This window comes from Cinclus cinclus, chromosome 18, assembly GCF_963662255.1.
Source record: "Cinclus cinclus chromosome 18, bCinCin1.1, whole genome shotgun sequence".
Lineage (NCBI taxonomy): Eukaryota > Metazoa > Chordata > Aves > Passeriformes > Cinclidae > Cinclus > Cinclus cinclus.
This window is the reverse complement of record NC_085063.1, coordinates 4,206,804-4,229,101: the sequence shown is the minus strand read 5'-3', so window position 1 is coordinate 4,229,101 and position 22,298 is coordinate 4,206,804. Positions and strand designations below refer to the sequence as shown.

The following is a 22,298-nucleotide window of genomic DNA, read 5'->3' as shown; positions in this document are numbered from 1 at the left end:
GCTGGCAGAAAGACTTAGAGTTAGTTCACTGTACACTGAATAGGGCTTGTGGTGAAGAAATTGCATTAGTTAAATAATTCCTAACACTGCAATCTTCTTCCATAGCTTTGTACTCAGGTTCTGGGAGCCTGTTAAGTGGTATGATGGTTGGTGACAAAAGTAAAAAACTAAAGAAAAAAGTATGGAAGATTAAAGAAGAGAGTTCACTGTGCAAAAGAGACAAATGGGGGAAGAAAGTGCATTAGCCAGACAATGCACTGCAGCACAGAGTCCTCTAAGAGATTACACCCAGCTCCCACTGAATTTAAGGGATTTCAGGAGAATTCCGCTGACTCTGTTAACAGCTCCAAAAAACTGAAAATTCACTCAGAGTTTCCAAGGCTTATAAGAGGCTGAGCAACAACCTTAATGATACTTCCTACCTTTCCTGTATTTTGCCCACCCTCTGCCTTGAATCCCTATTTAATGCCCCAATTGCTCTCTTGGATCATGCTGAGGAGTAATTTTGCCTCTGATTTCCCCAACATTTTCTTTTGTAAAGCCTTCTCTGACAGTATTTGTTCATTCATGGCCTTCTCTTTCCCTCTTTCAAATCTTGACTTTGGCCACCTGCCCCATGCAGGTTCTCAGGTCACTCTCCTTTTGGAAATTCTTTCTTATTAAACCTATCTCTAGCCTGTTCACAAAACTTCTAAGAAAAGGAAAAATACCCAATACAGAGCAGGTTCACAGTTCGAGTGGAAGGGAAAAAAAAATAAAACCAGAATTCTGTCTACTCAAAAATTCACTCTTCAAATGTTGTTACAGATCTCGACCCCAACTAGACCTGCAATATTCCCTAATCCTGTCAGTTCCTTCAAAAGCACTAGAATTTATCTATTCCTCCAAAAACTTCTGTTGCTCTTTACTCACTGCTTTGCCTCTATTCCTTAATATCCACTAACTTCACATTTATCAATTTTAGGGTTTTTTGTCAGAAAGACCTTCCCCATCCCTCATTCTACCTATGCACTTTGTTTACTCCTGCAACCACATTTATTTCAATAGAATTTATATTAAATTTCATCTATGTGGAAGAAACCTCTCTGTCTTCTATTTCCCCACTCCTGAAGATTTTGAAACTGTTAATGAAAAATATTTTTTCACTCATGTGGTTATAAAATTCCCTAAGTTGGCCCTCAAACAAAAACCAGTTTTAACACGCTGTCATCTGGACTGCATGTCCTAGCAGAGCTCAGAATAAAAAATACAGGCTGTGTGCTCAGATGCTGAGAGGCATCAATTCCTTCTAGAGCCAACAGGTGCTGAGAAAAATTAATGTTTCTGTGCTGAAACCATGCAGGAAAACCATGCTGAAACAACAGCAGTTTGCTTGTCCTTCCTCCCAGGGCAATGCTGAGTGATGTTGTGGCAGTGCTTTAGATGTGCCATGATTTCACTAATGGCGATAATGGAAAGGTCCTGACACCCACAAACAGCTCTGTTTGGGGAAGCTCTCGCAGGAAAGGGTCAGAAAGAGACTGACAACAGTTCAAATGTGCCATTTAACACACCAAGGTGCAGGAACAACGTGTGCTCCCAGACTGCAATCCCTTCAGGGTCATTAAAACACTTCCTAGAAACCATTCTCATCTTTGATATCGTTTCTTTCTACCCTGTGGGCTCTCTAAAGGCTGCACATCCTCGCTAAGTTTGATTTCACTACCAAAATACCTCTTCCCTCTGAGTGGAATGGTGGTTTTGCTGACCTCTGACAAGTGCATGAGGAAAATTTCTCTCACCCTTACAATGGAAATGACACAGATGTGAAAACTGGGATGTAACTTCCTCTCAGCAGAAGTCTTCTAGGGAGGTAAATGTTCTGAATTAAATCAACTTTTTATATCATTGAATAAAAGCAAGTACTTAGTTAGCCAAGTGTGATATACTTAATTTATGGGTCTTTCCTACAGGCTTTTTTTTCCCACTGACTTAGGTCAAACTGTTTCCATTTCATCTAAAACCGGTACACCCCATCCCAAAGGATAGGTTCTATTGGGTGTTAGAACACAGGAACATGAGACAGAGCAAATATCTGGCAATAATCACTCTTAAAACGAATGGGTTTAAATTGCTTCCTGTATGAAATCAATTCTGCATGGAGGTGCTCATGGTCTTTATTGCTGAATAAGAAAGTTTTTCTACATATACAGGTGGGATTTAATTACTGACAATCCAGACCTAACACGAGATAGTAAAAACATATGGGTGACAACACATCCTTTCAAGGGACACCAGAATCCTGGTGCTGGGCTGTAAGCAGCCATCATAGAATGGAGTTATAGGGATGGTTTAGGGTCTAGAGAGACCAAAACAGAGCAACTGAGAGCTGTAAGTGCAGGAAAAAAAAACCCTATTGTTCCCTGCAAGGTTACATTCCTCCCAAAGCTGCATTCATAAATAGGTCAAAACCTGCACTTTCCTGAAAACCTCAAAATTGGCATGCACAGCCACCAAAATAAAACCCAACACTTGCAATCAATCCCAAAAAACCCAGGTTTGCATCAAACAGGGATGGAATTCTGGAAATCTGGAAGAATTGTTTACAACTACAAGAAAAAATCCCAAAACACAGACAGGAGGCTGCAGAGTAAATAGCAAAATAAAAACACATTGGGGAAACTTTCCAGAGATCCTTTTCTCTTTAGACCTTAACAGCTGAGAAATTACTTGGAGTTCATTAGCAAGCCACAGACTAATCTATTTACTTGTATGAAAGTGAAAGAGTAGGGAGAAACATATTTGACTCATTCTTAGTAATTTTCCCTGCATAAAATATTTTTGGAGGAAAAGAAAAAGAAATACAGGCAGCTGAGCCAATTTTTTTCCTCCCTCTCAGGCAAAACTGGATCATGATTCATCATATACACAGATGAATTTTAATTTATTCCTTTAACAAGTTTCTTTTTGTATTTTCTTGTAAGCAGGAATTAATACACTCAGACATGGGGAAATGTTAATTTTACTGCCTCGCCTTTCAAGTTTACAAATGTTGAGTCTAACTCCTGCTGGCACCATTCTGGCCAGCAGGGAGAAGAGACAAATGCCTGATCTGTGCACAGTGGGTCTCTGGCCTTTCTAGAGGTCAGCTGTAGCTTCACATCTCTCATCTCCTGAACAGAATTAAAGGATCCTGCCCATCCAGTGTGGCACCCAAGTGGAATTTGGCCATCTGGAATTCCTGGATACATTCCGATGTTCACCTGCTAAATGAGTATTTCACAGAGCAACGCTAATGATGATGACCCTTCTGTTCTCCCAGGGGGAAGCTCAGAGACTCCTCCAGTTCCTGGAACGAAAGAACACACTCCTTGTGGTGTGGGAAGAGCCCCCATCCCTTATCTCTGCTGCAAGAGGAAAGAACAAGTTCTGCTGTGATTCCTCAGGGAGGTGATGCACTGCACACCCTGAACAGCCCTGGAGCTGGGCTCACTTCACTGGGACACAGGAACTCATCTGTGCCTGAAAATATAATCTAAAAACACCCACCATTTAAATAGAGGTTTAGATTGGTCCTCCAGAAAAATTTCTTTACCAAAAGGGTGGTCAGACATTGGAACAGGCTGCCCAGGGCAGCAGTAGAATCGTCATCCCTGGAAACGCTCAAAAATATGTCATGGAACCCTTGGAACCATGCTTTAGTGGTGGCCTTGGCAGTGTTGGGTTAATGGCTGTTCTTGATGATCTTAGGGGTTTTTTTTCAACCTAAATGATTCCATGTGAGATAAAAATACAGCAATTTCTATCACAAAATTACCCTTCAACAATAGCAGGTCCTGTTGCTTTTTGCAGAAAATGGTTTGTGGAATAAGGATGCAAAGTGAGGCCATTTGCACTTGCTAGGTAACCTACAAGTGATGCCACTCTGAATTTATCATTTATTCCAAACATTTTGGTAATCCATATTATTCTTCATACCTACGCTTCTGTTTCCTAGACAATGCCCAGTTGGAGAAGAGTTGACCAAGAAACAGCAGTGATATGGAGCACACAGAAATGCAGATCTATGTATATATACACATATACTCCATTTCTTTTGAAATAATTATTATTTCTCTGAAAGCAAAGTAGCACTTGCTAGAAGTGCTACAGAAATGAAAGGAAGGGAGCAGTCAGGCAGATGGGGCCAGAAATTCAGCCTGTGTGTACTGATTATCTGCTAAACTGGAACAGGAAAACTTCACAAAGTAAATGTGGGATTAAAATCTAGCAGCAAAGAACGCAGCTGCACAAATGCACAAGATACGATGCCTTTGCATTCAGATAGAATCATACTTAATACAATTAAAGTAATTATTTCAGTCTAGTCAGCCCTGGTTAAGTCTCCATTGGAGTTAATTAGCAAATTATAGTAAAATACTTTGAACTTTAAATGTTAAATACTTTCATTATTAATATTATTCTTGCGACTGCTGCAAGAGCAGCCAGGTCCCAGCTCCTTGGAATGCTGCAAAGTGGTGACATGGAGAATAAGAGCAGTACTTTTGCCTGGTTGATTTAAACACATTTCTTTGTTGTGCTAACCAAGCATCAGCCTCAAAAAAAAGACTCATGAAAGAGCTCAAGTCCTGCTCTCATAGGGTCCCAGACTGGCTTGTGCTGGTCTTGTGTCTCCAGCACTGCCATGCAAAGTGCCGAATCCTTGCTTCAGACAAATACCCCCAAAAACGTGAGAAAATAGTGACTGAAGGCACAAGGAAGAGAACAAGACAATTAAGAAATATTGAAAGGACTGGGTCACATTTAGTCCTGCAGAATAAAGATTTAACTGCATATTATTATATAGAAGAGGCTATAAGAGCAGCAACTGATTATTCCCCCTGTTCAAAAATGGAAAAAAAAAATAAAAATAATGAGTTGAAGCCAAAGAAAGGAAAACGTAGGTCTGAGAACCTCTACAATACAAAGAGTGGAACAAGCAGCCCAAAAGCTGCAGAATACTCATCACTGAGGGTATTCAAGCTTAAGTAAACACCCATCTGTTAAAGCATATTTTGTTATAATCACTCCTGCTATTGTGCAAGGAGGTGGAACCAAAGTCCCACTGAAGTCTGGGGGTTGGATACCTACGATTCATGTGTTCCACGTTTTTGAAACATTTATTCAGAACAACAAACATCTGGTTCTTAATCCCCCAATTAACATTGTTTCGAGCCCTAAGGAATTAATCACAGAATTCAGGGGAAACAGTTTATTTGCTGGCAACGGAGTAAAACAAATTGCCTACAAACTTCTACATTGCTAATGGAGCAGTTTAATTGCCTTTTTTTTTTCTTTTTGACATTTTAATTAAAAAAATAAAGACCAGAAAGATATCCCTGGGCAGAGACCTTTGCAGCAGTGTGTCAGCAGAGAATTACACAGCTCTGGGGACTCAGGCTCTCATTCATGGCACTGACCTCCTTTGAAGAGCCCTCTGAGATCTAGCAGTGAAAAGGACTTTAAAAAGTGCTGGACAGCATCATTAGTATTCAGGAGGACACAGTTCTATGGCTCGGTTGAATTCAAAGGGATCTGCTGGTACTCAGGAAAGCCAAAATGTTTTCCAGAGGAAAGGGCTGAGTAGCTGGGGGCTGGCCATGCTTCCAGCACTGCAGGCTGACTCTGTCACTGAACCAACCTAATTCCTGCTCGCTTTTTGTTTTTAACAGCTCCATAATGTAGAATTTTAACCTATATCCAGCTATAAAAATAAGGCAGTACTTAAAATACGGTCTCAGCAAAATAAATCTGCATTATTGGTGCAATCCCAGAGCCCTGCTGGCACTCCTGCCACCACTCTCTGTGCTCTGTCGTGCCTCTGGATGCTTATTCCATGAACACCTCTTTGTTACCACCTCTTACACCCTGCAGCTCAGTGGATTTACACCCTGCTTCTCTCAGTTGCTGTGGAGAAATTCAATGGAAAGGAAAGTCAATCATCACATGTTCTGGGACTCCAGCTTTAAAGATGCCCCTGCTTGTAGGAGTGGAACCTGCTGCTCTTCACTTTATCCACCTGGCTTTTCTACTACACGAATATTAAGTAAGCAACTTTTATTCCCACCAAACAGCTTCTAAAGAGTAACCAACACAAACATCACAATTGTAGCCAGCAACAGACTCTCAATAATAGCTCCAAAAATCTCTGCCAGCTTCAGGCAGTCTGACTGAACACTGCAATTTACTCCTAGGTTAGCAGGGCTTGCACAGCTCTTGAAGATGTGGGGTTTGTGACACCAGGCCCTTCTGTACCCATTTGCTGTGGTTGATGATCTTCCACCTACTGATTTTGCCTTTTGTTCTCTATGAACAGTCCTGTGACATCAGTCAGCCACATTAGGAACTGACTCATTTCCCCTCATGCTCCTTAAAACCTTTTTACCTAGTATCAGCACATTCCCACTTGAGGGCTGCTTTACCTTTACCTTTTAACTTCAATAAAGATTTCGGCTTTTTTTTTTTTTTGAGGTCTTACCTTTATTAAATTTGCAGCTGCTGGAGTATCTCTAGATATTTTTTTTGTTATACCAGATATCAAGGAAAGGGGTAACCCACAAGTATTTGGAGAAATTATACTATGATTTTTGGGGTTGGCATGGGGTTTTTCGCGTATATGGAGTGGTTTGTTAGGGGTTGGGGATTTTTGGGGGTTGGTTTGTTGCTTTGTGGTTTTTAATCATGCCATTCCAAGCTGTTGCTTGTCCGTTGTTGTTTAGGTTGGATATTATGAAAAATTTCTTTGTTGAAAGGGTTGTCAAGCACTGGAACAGCTGCTCAGGGAGGTGGTGGAGTCACCATCCCTGGAAGCATTAATGAAATGAGGAGATGTGGCACGTGTGGTCATAAAACACAGATGTGGGAGCATGGTTTAGGGATGGGATGATGGTTGAAGTCAATAACCACAGAGGTCTTCTCCAGATCTGTGATTTCTGCTGGAACCTCTCCATGGTTCTAGGGTATTTCAGATTACAATACACCTTCATAAGGAGGTCAGGATTTACTTTAACACTGAGAGGTAACAAAGCATTCAACTCGCCCAGTGCAAGCTATATAGACCTTCCCGTTTGTTCCAGATTCTAAATTGCATCAAAACTCGGTGAATTCCTACTCCTTCCCTCTGGGATCAGTTAACTCAAAGATTTGTCATGTCTCTCTAACTTGGTCTTTACCAAGGACACAAAATAAGGACACAAAATAAGGACACAACAATGAACCAAAAGCTGAGGAGCCCCGGAGATAAAATTGCCATTATTTAAAACACAACAGCATCTAGAATCACAAAAAACACTCTTACAGAGAGGACCAAAATCTGCAGCTTCCCCAATTAACTCCTTTGGGGATGCCACAGCCAAACCAAGCGGTGCCAGGTGTGACACACTCTGAAGGCTCCTCTTCTGAATAATTTCCAATGATAAAATGATTTAAAACCCACAGAACTTAAACAGCTTTCAGTGCTGGAGGAAGCCCAGCCAGACTGGTGTGTCATGAACTGGTTTTTTACAACAAACACCCAGGAATGTGGTCTGGGCTGTCTGGCAGTGGTTGTGGCAGGGAGCTATTGCTGTCTCAGCTCCACACTGTGTCCATGCCAGGCAGCCAGCAATTACAAATCTCTTATCCCAGTAATTACAGGCATAAGAATATGTCTTGAACAACATATTCTGTTCCTCCACGTAGCTCATGCTCTCACAGTGCAATGCACTAACCAGAACAAGCATTTCTTTTTTGGGGAGTAAAATGTAAGTCTCAAGTGGCTGATGAAGTCTTCTTGCCACTGTGTGCCTGAAAGAGAGACTTGTATTGCTATCTTAGGTGGCAACCAACATGGACAAAGTAGGGTCTTTAGTGAACCTTACAGTGTTTCTTAAATCAAATTCTTCTTCAATTTAAACAAAGAATTCCACAGAACTTTAAGGCTAGAGAATTCATTCCCATATTAAGCATAATGGTAAGGTCCAATGAAAAACAAAACTTGGAAATTATTACCACAGTGGGATCTGCTAATAATATTCCAACTATTACAGGGAAGTCTACACTATACTCAGTACATATTAGTAAATTAGAAACTCTGGTAACTCTGTTGGAAATGTTTTTCTTGCATATGAAAATTGTCCTGTCTCAAGTCCCAGCCTAAACAAGCATTAGCTACCACAACTAATTCTGTAGGAACTTTCTTGTCTTTCTCAAAATTGGAATTTAAATCAATCACTTGAGAACTAAATGATAACTGGAATGTCCAATATTTCCACACATTTTAAGGCTTTACTTCTTCTGGGCTGTCCAACATGGACCTGCCCAGATAGCCCTCTCACCCAGAAACATGCCAAAAGCTGGCTGAACCTTGGAGTTTTATACCCAAAGCATCTCCTCTCTGCTAAATGAGAAATAAAGTAAGAAATGTAATACAATTCTGCAAGGATGTCCAATGGCAAATGTTGCCAAAAAAGCCTCCTCACATCTGTGAATTCTGTTGCCAGACTATTTTGAACACCAAATTAACATTTTATTACTGAATAAAATCCTACTTGGCTGTTGTGTGTATCCAGAGCCAGTACACGCATATATAGGAATAACATCTGATTCTCTCCAAGAATTGCATCTCATCATTGTTGATGAGGCTCCTTACTCACCAGTTGGGACAGCAGGATCCATTGTTGGCTTTTCCCAGGTATTGATCTGCTCCCAGGTAAATCCATTGGTTCCCAAGGCGACGCTATAACCACAATTACTGTAGTGCTCATCGAATGAACAGCCACCTAAAACCAAGAGAAATGAAAACATTTCTGGGTTAATTTTATTTCTTTCTTTGTGGTAGGCTATTTACTTTGATATTTTGTACCCAAGCTTATACAGGAAATAAAAAAAAAAAAAATGAAACTAATTTCCTGAATGTTATTTTTCATGCAGCTCCAAAGGTGATGTCCAAAAAAATCTTTTTACTCTCCACGTTTCCTATCCTTATTTCTATTATAAGGGCTTCTATTATAAGGGCTTCTATCCTGGAAACCCTCATTTTCTTCCCTCCACACGACTAAGATCAGTCCCCTTTGTTTAAAACTGTTATTTTCAAGGACAATTCAACAAGATACCCCCAGGTATATTTGCATGAACCTCCAAGTAAGATATTTTTTAAAAATCAGGAAAAGGAAGGAGAAATGCAAATGGCAAACAAGCACAGCATCACTGTTTTTACAGCAATGCCTCACTTCTTTTTGCTTTTAAGCCTTGATTATATTTAACCTGGTTTTAACCATCTCCTAAACTTAACAACACAAATTTCTGTGTGGTTCACAAACACACAGAGCTTCCTCCAGGCCTTTCAAATCAATACTTTTGAGCGTGGCCTTGTAGTTTGTGAACAAGAGAATGAGAAGCAGCAGATGTCGACTGGCATTCACACCTTCCAGACTTTGACTGAAGGATCTTTACTGCAATTCCTGAAATACTTGGCAGAAGTTAACTCTCATAAATACATCGGCAGCTGCCTGAACACTTGTGAATCAAGGGAAATCCAGGAACTGTGGAATGAAAGTTTGTATTCCAGTGCAGATCTTTGAAACTTGGGTCACACAGAGAAACAGGGATAGTTTATTCCCTCAGATGCTCCTACACCGGTGTCCCTTGTGATCTCATGAACTCTTTACCTCCACCCAGTACACCTTGCCAAGGTATTTCACTAGTGGATCCATTGGATCAGGGATCTGAGTCGCTCAGTTTGGACTTGAATCATGCCCAGGGCGTGTCTATAAAGCTTTGGTTTTCTCTTAGGGAAGAAAGGATCATTTCTCTCTGCAGATGCCAGTCCTCCAGAGGAGCTGGGCACATGGAACATGCCAGTGCTCAGGGCAGCACTCCCTTGCTCTGCCAGCCAAGCCCCAATGGCTCCTGACACCAACCAGAGCTGTATGGACAGAGATATTCCAACACCTCCCTCCTTCCCACAGCTGCACTCACACAATAAACACCTGGTACATCACTTATTAGTGGCTAAGGTTATCTTCTTTTTCCTCTGCTTCCAGTCAGAGTCAGGATTGAAGCACGGGAGAGAGATTTTCATGCTCAGACTCAGTTGTTTATTAAATCTTATCTATAGTACAGAGAGTTTTACAGCTCTTCTAGCTAACAAGCTAGAAGTTGAAAATGTCACTGGATCTCACTATTTACAAGGTTTTTAAAGCCTAACTATCCAATTAAAAACTAACATCTATATATTATTTATACTTTTGACCCAATGACCAAACGCCTGTGACCCACAGTGCAGCACCCTCTATCCAGCCAAAAACTACTACCTGAAACCACGAAGAAGGAACAAAAAGGAAGAAAAACACAATGCCCCAGAGCACCTATCTTGTCCCATACCTATTACTACATTCTAAAAACCCAAAATTCTAAACACTTCACCATGTGAAATCGCACACTTCTATTCAACTACACATCAGTGATCCCAACTCCATCACTCAAATTTGGAAGCCTTCTCCAAGGTCTCAGGTCAAAAGCAGTGTTCTCCAGGGGTCAGTGCCAGAAAGCACAGAAAGCTCAAAACTCCCAGACTTCAGTGTTCCAACAATCACAGACCTGTGGTTCCTCTGCAATAGAGTCACCCAATACTGAACACTGAATTAAAGCCTTCTTTAATTTTCACCCATGTTCCCCATCCCCCTGAAAAGCCCAAGCTTTTTCTCAGTTCCTATGGAACTCCTCTCAAATTACAAATGTATTTCATGTCATTAATATTTTGTAACCTCATACTCTGTTAAATGATTCTCTGTGCACTCCAACTGCAGCTGCTTTTTTTAAGTGGTTGTACAAAACTTCACCAAACATTTCTAGTCACATAAATTCTAGGAAGGTTTGTTGCCCTAAAAATGAATAGTTTTATACATTACATATTTTCATTATAAATAGATCTGGCAATAGATTCTATAACCATTGAAAACTTGCCTGTTTCTGTAACTTCTACAAATACTTCTGAGTTGTCATATTTTATAACATTTAAATAATCCTTGCCTTTAAATTATTGCATTTGTGAAGCTTTCCCAGCTGTCAAAACAAGCAGGATTACACTTAAACAGTTCCCCTATATTTTTTTTAATTAATTTAGGTGAAAAAGTTCAAAATTACAATATTGAACAGGCTCATTAAAAAAAAAAAAAATCTAAAGGAAAACCCAGGCAGCCTACACTGTGTGGGAGTGAGCAGTGAAAGTCACCTTTATCCTAGCAAGCAGAACAAGAGGCAAAATGAAATCCTCTGCTCTCAGCCTCCACACAGAGCATTCTGATTTTGAGAGATACCCTTTAATTCAGACACAAACCATCCCCACCCCCCTGCTCAGCACACAGGCATGGGGCTGTCTGAGAGCTATTCCTCTGAAGGAATTGCAAACACCTGCTCTGCTCCAGCCCAGCTGTGCTAGGAGATCTCCTGTACCCAGAGAAAACTGCACGGGAGCTGCTTCAAAGTCCTAGAGGCAAAACAAGCAACAGGCAGCAAAATGTGGGGCATCAGCACTCGTTGAACTGGGAATGTAATTGTCAATAGCCTGGCATAATCAGGTAAACAGGTGATTTTATGCTTGCTGAGGAAGGTGGAGTGTGAGCAGCTGGAAAAGGGACACAGTGAAAACTTGTGGAAATTAATTGGGAGCATCTGCTGATACAAGACAACACCTGAGGAAGCTTTAAAGTTCTTTCCCTGAAAGTTAAAGCTAACCATGTAGTACCATCTGAATAGGAAAGAATAAACCCATGGAGAACCTTAAAAGCAGCAGCAAGACACCTACATTTCAGAGAAAGAAAAGGTTAGTGGAGAAACCTCCAAATACAGAGTGACAGGGCAATAAGCCAGAAAGATTCATTTACTAGAGGCAGCAGAATTGGAATGTGGAGGTGAATTTGCAGGAAATGAGGACAAGGAGAAAAAGCTGGGGTTAATTTTAAGGGCTTAGACAAGCAGATTGCCAGTGTGAATCCTGGGTGCCAAGATGGGGGCAGTGCCCCCCAGCTTCTTGCTCTGGTGTGTCCAACTGAGAGCTGAATTCAAAATGAAATGAAGGCTCAGCTGGAAGCCAGAACCACAGTGACTTGTGAGCCAGAAAGTCAACAGCTCCTCTCTTCACACTGTTGCAGTGCATTTTGTTTTATGGAACAGGGAAAATCTTCAGAAAATGACAGGAAAGTAGTACACTATATCAGAACATCACAGATTTTGGGGTTACTCTAACAGTCACAGAGTCACAGAATGGTTTGGGCTAGAAGGAGTCTGAAAGTGCCACCCCTGCCATGGCAGGGACACCTTCCACTGTCCCAGGCTGCTCCGAGCCCCAGTGTCCAACCTGGCCCTGGACACTCCCAGGGATCCCAGGGCCTCCCCACCCTCATAGTAAAAAAATTCTTCCTTATACCCAATGCTTGCTAAAGCCACGTAGGCACAGGGGCTTGTGTTCATATCTGCCAAGCAAGGGCATCAGTGGTGGCCCCACTTTGTGCAGAAGCTGGCAGATGTGACACTGCAGCTTCCCTTACAGACAGACAGGTTTGGAAAATTGAAGGTTTGGAAAATTGAAGCGGTTTTAGGAATTCACTAAAGTAGGAATAGTAAAAAGCAGAAGTGTTGTTTTCACTGACGTCAGCATAAGATTAATATTCAATATTTCCAAAGACACCCCACCTAAGCAGATATTTAGATAAGCTACGCCCAAATATGATGGAACATAAAGACAGGAAGAGGTTAGATCTATCCCCAAAGAAAATCATCTGTGGCTGAAATCTGCCTAAAGGCAAAACAGGGCTATTCATTAACCTTGAAAAATAATTCTCAAGCTGAAGGGAAAGGAAGACCAACCACTGGATGAATTTAGTTACCAGGTCTGCATGCGGCTGCTATCGTTTCAGCCACATATCCCAGAGCAGTTTGAGGAAAATGACATTTACACAATCACCAAAATGGGGTGCTGCACCTTCATAAATTGTTAGCAAGAATGAGGATTTTGGGAAAACAAATTGGGATGTTTGGAGCCTTTTTCCTGCTTGACTAAAAAACACAGTTGCTCAGTGGGCCCAGGGGTGGAATGGAGATGGCTTCGATGGCGTTGGATAACGCAGGTGGTGTTAAATCCTTTCCACAAAATGAAATCTAAACAAGAAAGCACTTCCCTTCCTGAAAAGGGTCATATTGAAGCAAATAATGGCTCACATAAGAAGGATAAAATATCCCTTGTTTTACACCGAGGGCTTGTAACAATGCCACTGCTCATCTGAGTGATGCTAATTAATCTTGAGCAGACCTATCATCAGTTACTGAGACTTGCCCCTGGATTAAATGTAAACCAGCCTTGCATAAATTGAATGGCTCCTTTGAATATATAATTGAATTTGCAAAAGTGTGTGCCAGGGGGGTGTTTAAATAAGTGCACAAATATGATAAAAAGAACTTCACGCCATAATATCTAATTCTGTAAGCACAAATAATAGCAGGGCACATTCCAATTAGTGTTTGATTTATTTATTTTAACAAATCCAATTATTTGAATGTTTTATAAAGTCATCCAATGTCAAACTCTCACAGACTCACCAGATAAAAAACCCACAATACTTCTAAAAGGGGATAAAGAAACTCACTGATGTGAGAAGCTTCATCGGTTATCCCGTGGTTCTAAACACACACAGGAAACAGAGCAGCAGATATAATTTGATCAGGCATTTACAGCAATCCCAAAGTGGGAAAGGGATAGAGACAATGAGAACATCAGTGTCATTGATCCACTCCTCCAAACAGAAGTGATTACTTCTCTCATTTACTAAAAAAATAAAAACAAATTAAAACAACAACCCCCAATCTGCAACAAAATGGGCAAAAGATAAGAAAGCATGAACACTTTTTAGTAAACATCCCCTCTGAAACTTCTGCGAGAGCTGAGATTTAGTCTATTAATTTTTATCATAAACCCACAAAATGCAAAGCAAGTAAAAGAAGAAAAAAAATGCAATTCGGATGAGCTAATGCTTATGAACTATAAAACTCTACAAATTAACCCACCACTGTTTCTGATCATTCATTCTCATCCCTTCCAAAGACATTCCTGTTTACCAGGGCTGGAGAAGATGCATTTGGCTCGTTAAAGTAACTCCTAGTGTGGGATTTATTGTATAAAATCCATTTGTAAATTATTTTTCAGACTGCAGAATTCATATAGCAAATTCCTGAGAAATCTCATTGTATATTCTTCTGGAAGTGGGAGAGAGTAAAGAATGAAAATATACATGCAAAGCTTGTGCTGAGTTGCTTTAAGATGGAATAAATCAAGGAATATTGGGGTTTCCTCACTCAAGAAGAGCAGTAAGTCCTTTTGTGCTTTCTAGTCCTTCCAGAAAGATGAAGACAGAAGACATCAGACAAGTGCACATCAACCTCCTCTTGCAACTGGCCAGTTTCAGTGAGTACTTGATTATCCTAACCAAGTGTTTGTTCTATAGGCACAGATTTTCAAAGAACAGGTTTCTGCAGAGAGAAAAGAGTAATCTTTACTGAGTCAAAGGGCACCATGTATTTAGGGTGTATTTAAACTGAGACTCTAAAAGGGAGACAAAGATGTTCTGACTCCTCAAACTGCAGGGAAGGCTTTGATCATTTTTTATGCCTCATTCGCTAACAGAGGATCCACACCAGGAGAAACTGAGGAAAAGGCTCTCCAGTGTGTAAGGAGGAATAAACCCTGAAGTATAGCATTCATAACTTCATTTTCTGATGTCAGTTCTTTAAGAACTGTGCTCAGACCTTGCACAAATTCAGGTGAGTCACTCAACCATTAAACACAAATCCCAGGTTCCCCAGCTGCTGATGCTCCAGAGCTGCTCCTCTCCAGGCATCCAGATGTTTGGGGTTCAGAAACAACCATCAGTGATTTCTCTAATGCCTCAAATACATCCCACGTGGTTTGGTTTCTGCTGCAAGCGTCAGTCCCATGGTCAAGGAGTGATTCACCCACCACAGGACAGTTCTGTTTCTCTTCTTCCATCTCACTCTTGACATAGTCTTGCTAAATTTCCGTGTAAGCAGAGAGAGTTTTATCTATCCTCTGGAAGGTACCAGCTCTCTCAGATACCAGTAACAATTGCCTGGCCAAGGTTTGAAGCATTCTTGTTAGATTTGACTAAATTTCATTGTTTTTACATGTTCTGCGCCCTGCCAATCCAGATTACAGGGGAAACATACAGAAATCTTGTCTTTATTTTTAAAAACAGCAATGAAAGTAAGTTCTCTTTACAATTAAAATATATATGTATAGGGTTTGGGTTTGGTTTTTTTTGTTTGTTTTTTTTTTTTCCTAAATCAATGTAATCCTTGAAAATCCGGAATGCAGTTTAGAAAAGCTCTACTTGGTTCAAAACTGGAGTTGTGATTCCAAGTGCTGTCAATCCACTAAGGAAGACACACTATCACCATATATTTATATATTTTCTAGGTCTTTTTCCAATTATACACCCCGTGACCTTGCTGTCTTTGCAGGTTCAGTGTTACATATCTATTCCCACATGTCTGTAAGCAGCTCTGAGCACAGTTTCCATGCACACACATCATCCATGCAGGGATAAAATCAATAGTTGGATGTTCCTTGCATAGCAACCTTGCTAAAATCAAATTATTGCTTCCCATGAGTGAGGGATCACGTCTGGGTCCATGAGGAACATCACCAGTAACAGACAGGTGAAGCTTTGTCAGCTGAAACACCTCACGTGCTCTTCCAGTAATAAGTAGTTTTTCTCCCAGCCCTTCCCTGCAGGAAACATTGGTCCCAAATGTGCAGCAGAGCCCAACAGAGTTTATCAGTTCTGCTCCTAAATGTGGAGCAGAGCAAGTCTTGTGGATCCTGACGTGCATGAAATGAGTATTTAAGCTCCATTCCCTGAACTTGTCAGTTTAAGATGAGTTCTTTTCCTTAAATTCATCATTACAGGTTTCTCTGCTGAGTTTTCCTTGTGTCTCATCATTGAGCCCCAGACCAGCTCGAACACTCATTACTAATTCTGTGCTTCATAATCCACCACGGATCAGTGAAATCACTTTGAGGTATCCCAGGACTAAAACTAACACTAAATGTAATTTGTTTCAATTTATGTGTCCAAATCAAGAATGACTCATCTAACTTGCCTTGCAAAAATGTATGTCCTTTATTTAATACCAGGAATACATTTTTGCTACTGACAGCTGAGCTGTCACTGTTTCAATAGCTCAATATTAACATTTTATTGCTTTAAGCATAAGTTAATATTAGAGATCTGTACATATTTCTAATCTGACTGAATTATTTTTTCAAGCTACAAAAAAGTCAGTTAATATCCTGCACCTTTTCAAAGAGCCCTGACTCCAAGTTCAGTTAGTTCCAGTATGCTGCAGCACACCATGATTTATGCTAAGAATTTTCAGACTTGCCTGTCCCAAGGAAATGAAACTTGTAAAATTAACACAAGTTATCAAAACCATAAATGATTCTTAAACAGACATTCCCCACTGAGTTTTCTCAAGATTCTAACTAATAATCATTCAATCTATAAATTTAATGGCTTTCCACCATTGAAGCAGACTTCTGCTTTAGTTATAGTATGACAGAATGAAGATTTATTTTTAAAAACACAGATTTGTAGCACTCGCTGCTATACTTGCAGACTAAATATTTTAAAAAGCCTTACTTTGCTTCAGTTCATTTTTAGAGTCACAGACAATTTTTTTTTCCCCATAAGTAATTCTGTTTTGTATTCCAAAAATGCACCGTAAATTGTTAGCCATGATTGTTGAAGATGAGCATATTTATATTTGTCAGTAAAAGCTATCTGTGGGTGTTCATTGTTTCTTTAAAAAAAAAAAAAAAATGGGAACATTGCTTTTCTTCCAGTATCTGAAAATTGTTAGGGCTAATTATTCAGTGGATCTTAACAGGCTTGTCCAACATTGTATTTATAGTGCATTTCCAGTAAATTCTTCCTCAGCTGCTACACTGGAGCATTGATCAGTCACAGCTTTATACTGACTTGTTTCATTTCAGCATTTTACCTGTCACATGGATACCTGTTCAAGCTGCCCACTTAAAATACATCCTTACATCCAAGGCAGAAAAACCTGTCTGGAAGTAGCTCTTTCTCACTTATTTTATATTCCATTAGCAAGCCTCTCTTTCTCAATAAGCTTTTATACAAATTTCAAATTAATGTGTTTGAACTTTAAGGAAGAAGCAGCCATTGACTGACTCACTTTATCTTTGGTGATGAATAAAATATTGTCTCAACAGACATCATTTCATGAATTCCAACAGCAACTACAAAAATTCCAAGTTTTCTCCTGTGTTCTGCTGTTCAGGCTCCTGTTTTGGAGGAAGATCTCCTTCCAACTGGGATGTTTCATTGGAAGTTCATGGTCATAAAACACAAGGATTAGCTTAAATTAGGGTAGGAATTCTGGTTTCTTGCCACACCACCAAACACTGAATAAAATTAAACACAATCTCTTGCAATCAAATATAACTAGAACAGACATGTCCTTTTCAGAGATGAATTTAAGTTTTTATTGCACTGGTATTTTTATAATCATTCCATTAACTCCCCAGATGAGGCTAAGGGAAGAAAATTAACTCAGTGCTGAACTTCCAAAATGTATCTTACTTTTGCACTCACAGAAAACTACCCACAGTCTTCATGAGGACAAAAACGTCCATGTGCACACAAGCATCCCTTCTGTATTCTAAACAGTTTCAAAAAGAACCATCAGTAATTTAAATGTTTTCCTGGAGAAGATTCTAACAAAGTGGGTTGATTCTTGAGGAACAATACTGATATTTTGTTGAAATTGCTTCTGAACACATGCAATTAAAGATCCAGCACTGTGCAGGACTCCAAAAACTCCTTGTTATTTGAGCTACCATGCTTGACAAGTATTAGCTCAACTCAACCCTGGTTAAATATCAGACTTGGATAAAAGGATAGCTATCATCTGTTATTGAATATCAGTAAATAAAATCTAATTGGCTAATAATACAATGGTAATAACTTGCAATGAGTCTTGCCACTGCTATATCATGCTAAATTTAATAACTTTGTTTTTGGAAGCTACTCTCAGAGAATGGCTGTATAGATAACTTTTATTGAGTTCTAACAATCCTATAGTCCCAACTTTATACGTATCTCAGATCAAAGTAATCTTCCAAATGCCCTTCCACTTGTTGCTGACAGTTACTGTTTCAAATTACAGTAAAAGTGCAATGTCAAGGATATTTAAAGACATGTATTTTAAATTGTTTTCATTCAAACCATGATCTTCATTCAATGTGTCAGGAACAAGTCAGCCCCAGATGTGACAGTGGCTCTCCAGCTGTTCAGTTTCCAGGTGCCCTGGAGTCAGACTGGGAACAGGAGGGCAAATCCTGGACTCTGTAAGAGCTCTTGTGAAGTTCCATCTGTTGACTGATGGTTGAGGCACTGACAGTCAGCTACAGATCTGAATTTTACTAATTTGTTACCTGACTTCTAATTGCTTTTTTAGTTTGTTTATTCTGCCTCTGCATTTTTAATGCACGTTTTCTCCCTTGATGTACCAGTGCACTGCAGTACCCAGGATGTTGTTCGGAATCCCAGAGCAGTGGGGCAAACAACAAGCCCTGGAAGCCCCTCTGTCCTCTGCAGCACACTGGAAACAGTGTGAGAAAAAAAGATCTGCTTGCTTTTATCTTGCAGCCTCCTCTGTGTAAATTCATTGCCCAAAGAGCAAAACACAGAGTAAATACGTGTCAGGAATAAATAGGTCTCTGCCTAACAGCACTTGTGAGTTCTTGAAAATATACAGTGCTCCACTTCTGTTCAACCAAATTTCCTACTACTACATAAGCATATGTGCAAAGTGCCTCTCTAATTACAGCCATGAATCTTCCTCTCACAGTCCCTGACCCAGAATGTGCATTTAGCAGAGCTGCAGCATTCCAGACTCTGTATTAATGAGGGACAGCATGGCAATAAGAAGAAAATCCAGAGTATCTTCAGCACGAGTGCAGTTATCTCTACAGACAGCTCAGATTTTGTTAAGGGGTCATCAGAGCCTCTCTCATCCCCCTGGGTGCTGCCCTGTCACATCCTTGGCCACCTGCAGCCAGGGACAAGTCACAGGTGGGCTCAGGAATGGCCCATCAGCCACGTGCTGCTGGAGTCCCCAGGAGCCACTCCAGTCTCCATCCACTGATGGGGAACAGGATTTGTTAACAACAGGATGTGAGCAGCTCAGTATCTGCTGAGCTTCTTGATTTTAGAGGAATTCCAGACTTTAAAATGGATGAAATGTCAACATCTTTTTTTCACTCTGCACTTCACTTCTGAACAGTTTCAGGCTGTACTATCTCTGTTATACCAAACCAGGCTGGTAACAAACAGAGAGAAGAATATTCCTACTCCATCATCTAAGGCCTTCTTCTTGTCTTTGCTATAGATAACCTCCAGTATATAAGGCTGAAACTTAGAATAATACATTTTCAAGGAAAAATATTTTTCAAGACAGATTTTCTGAACTCCACAGCTCTTATTCCTTTTAAGCAGCATCAAGCCTGAGCTCTGCTGGGAAGCATTAAATCCTTAAAACATTTATTTCTAAGACTTGAAAGGCACAAGGTGAAAGATTCTAAAAGCAATCACTTCTTGGGATACTGAATGACCAGTTTGGAATAAGAAGCCCTTTTCTGTCATATGAACCATGGTTTCAGTCAGGTTTTAATTCTTGGTCCATTGAGTCCTGTGAACCAAGTGCTCCATGCTTTTTATCCCAACCTCACCAGCCCTTGGTGTTGCAGTCAGGATGGTCGTGCAGCAGAGATGGCCCAGTGGAGGGCAGATTCTAAAAATCTAAATTTGAAACAGGCTTCAAAGCTGTTTCACAGACAGTACATCAACATTTCCTTTCAGGAATCTTGGAGGATTTTGTAAAATCTGTGTAAAACCCCACACTTTTGGTAGTACTGCAGGCAAACTTAGTTGCTGTTCTTACACTGAAATAGTCGAAGTTCATAAGTGCAATTCAGATGCACAAAAAACTCATTTACTGGATATTTACATCTTGAAATAAGGTCTTACCAGCAATTTAAGAAGATAATTGTCTTTGCTTTAAAGACTTCACTTTACACTTGAAATTGAATGACGCCATCTCCAGAAATGAGACAAATACCTTGTGCATGATATTGCTTTATCCACATCCTTGCCAAGCCCTATAAAGCACCTCTCTACTTGATTTTGGTGGAAGAAAAGGTATTTGTGAGTATAGCTGCATACAGCATTTAACAGCCCAGGAAACTCCATTAAAATGTAATGCACTCCCAGAGCCCCTGGTGAAAGTGCAGCTACTCAGAAGCAAAGATTTTTAATAAGTGTCCTCTTCAAGATTTCAGCTCCGCAGCTTGACTAAGTATAAAATTTCTAATAAATTCATTGTCCATTTTTATACAAGTCATTTAAATTTTAAGATGCCTGTGTGAGAATCTGATATATTAAATATATGATTCTTCTAAAGATTATGATCATGACATTAAGTCATTCAGAAATTAGATTCAGTTTCTGATCAACTGAATTGGTATTAAATATACTTATCCAATTATAACCAGAGTGCAATTATACTGATACTTGAGCTAACTGCACATTAAGCACTGCAGCCAAAAATGTAAGAGAGACGGAGTGAAAGAATGTTTGAAAGCACATTTTTAAAATAAAAGAGGAGATATTGAGATTAGAATTTAAGAGGAAATTCTTTACTCAGATGGCCAGAGGCCCTGGCACAAGTTGCTCAGAGCAGCTGTGGCTTCCCCATCCCTGGAAGTGTCCAAGGCCAGTTTGGATGGGACTTGGACCAATCTGGGAGAGTAGAGGGTGTCCCTGCCCTCCCTCTTTAAGGTCCCTTCCAGCCCAAACCATTCCATGGTCATACGACTTCCTTTGGTTTTGTCCAGCCTCTCCGTTGATCTTTATTCACTATGTTAAGATTTGTACCTGAAAGGCTAAAGTAAGATAAAAAACAATAATAAAATCTTTTGTTTTCTCTGCAGCATGTAGCCTATTGTAACAATTATGGCATCGAACCACTATTTTTTACCCCAGAGTCCTCTTACAATCCCTTCACCAGCACATACTTGTGACTGGCAAAGGAAACAACAAGAACTCCCCACAGTCAACTTAAATCCAGCAGAACAGCTGGATCAGGTCAGACACTTGCCAGAGGTTATTTGGAAACACTCATGAACAGAATAAATACACGCTGAACCTTCCTCAAAGCACGTTCCCAGCCTTGAACACCTTCCCACCTTCCAGAGGGTGCTGGGCACTGCCCAGGCTCCCCAGGGAACGGGCACGGCCCCGAGGTTGCCAGAGCTCCAGGAGTTTGGACAGCAGTGCCAGGGATGCTCAGGGTGGGGTTCTTGGGGTGTCTGTGCAGGGCCAGGAGCTGGGCTGGATGATCCTGTGGGGCCCTCCCAGCTCAGGAGATTCTGTGAGTCCATGGACAAGCTTCACTGGTACTCAAACACTGAAAAATCTCTGTGCACTTCTGGAATTTATAAACTCCCAGGAGAACTTGTACACCTTTTGCCACACCCTTCCATCTGTCTGTCATCTCCGTGGAGTTAGCTGGAAACAGAGGGGATGGAGTTGCCCTCGTGCCAGGCGCTGGCACGGGACAGTGACACTGCAGAGAGAGCATCAGCCATGTGCTGAACCAGCACCCCAGGGATGAGACAGGGACTGCAGGAGATTGTTTTGCCGTGGAAAGCACTGTTAGCTTGGAAACACACAATCAAAGGATGATTATATGCAGGATGATTATATGATTATATGATTATCTTCTTTTACTGAAGAGCTCTGGGAGCAGGGGTACAAACCCAAATCTGACTCCCACATGGATTCAAGATGGACATGTTTTTATACCCTTTTTGTTATATAACTATATATTAATTATTAAACCCATATTGTTCCACTGTATACATTGATCTTATCCAAACATGAATTCTTGTAATTTTCATCAGGTCCCCCAGACACCTTTTCTCATGATTCTTATTACAATTAAACAATAACTATATTCAACTACCAAACAATGATCATCATTTATCATATGGTGATTACACAGGTGCAGTTTCACCTGATCTAATTCTTTCCCAGAGCCTAGTTCTTATTCCCAGCCCTACCAGACCCAACCTTTCTTACCATCCCCTGAGTCTATACAATTCCCATGATTTTGGAAACATTTTAACCCTTTGGTATCAGGAC

At 40.4% G+C, this 22,298-nt stretch overlaps 1 protein-coding gene across 1 annotated transcript in view; it reads right to left on the bottom strand.

Moving 5' to 3' along the window:
* PTPRT (protein tyrosine phosphatase receptor type T) overlaps positions 1–22,298 on the bottom strand; it is a 428,744-nt gene that overhangs the window by 305,450 nt on the left and 100,996 nt on the right. Inside the window, exon 2 of the mRNA XM_062505329.1 lies at positions 8,652–8,777. Coding sequence (XP_062361313.1) covers positions 8,652–8,777 — 126 coding nt within the window. The remainder of the gene's footprint in view (positions 1–8,651; positions 8,778–22,298) is intronic.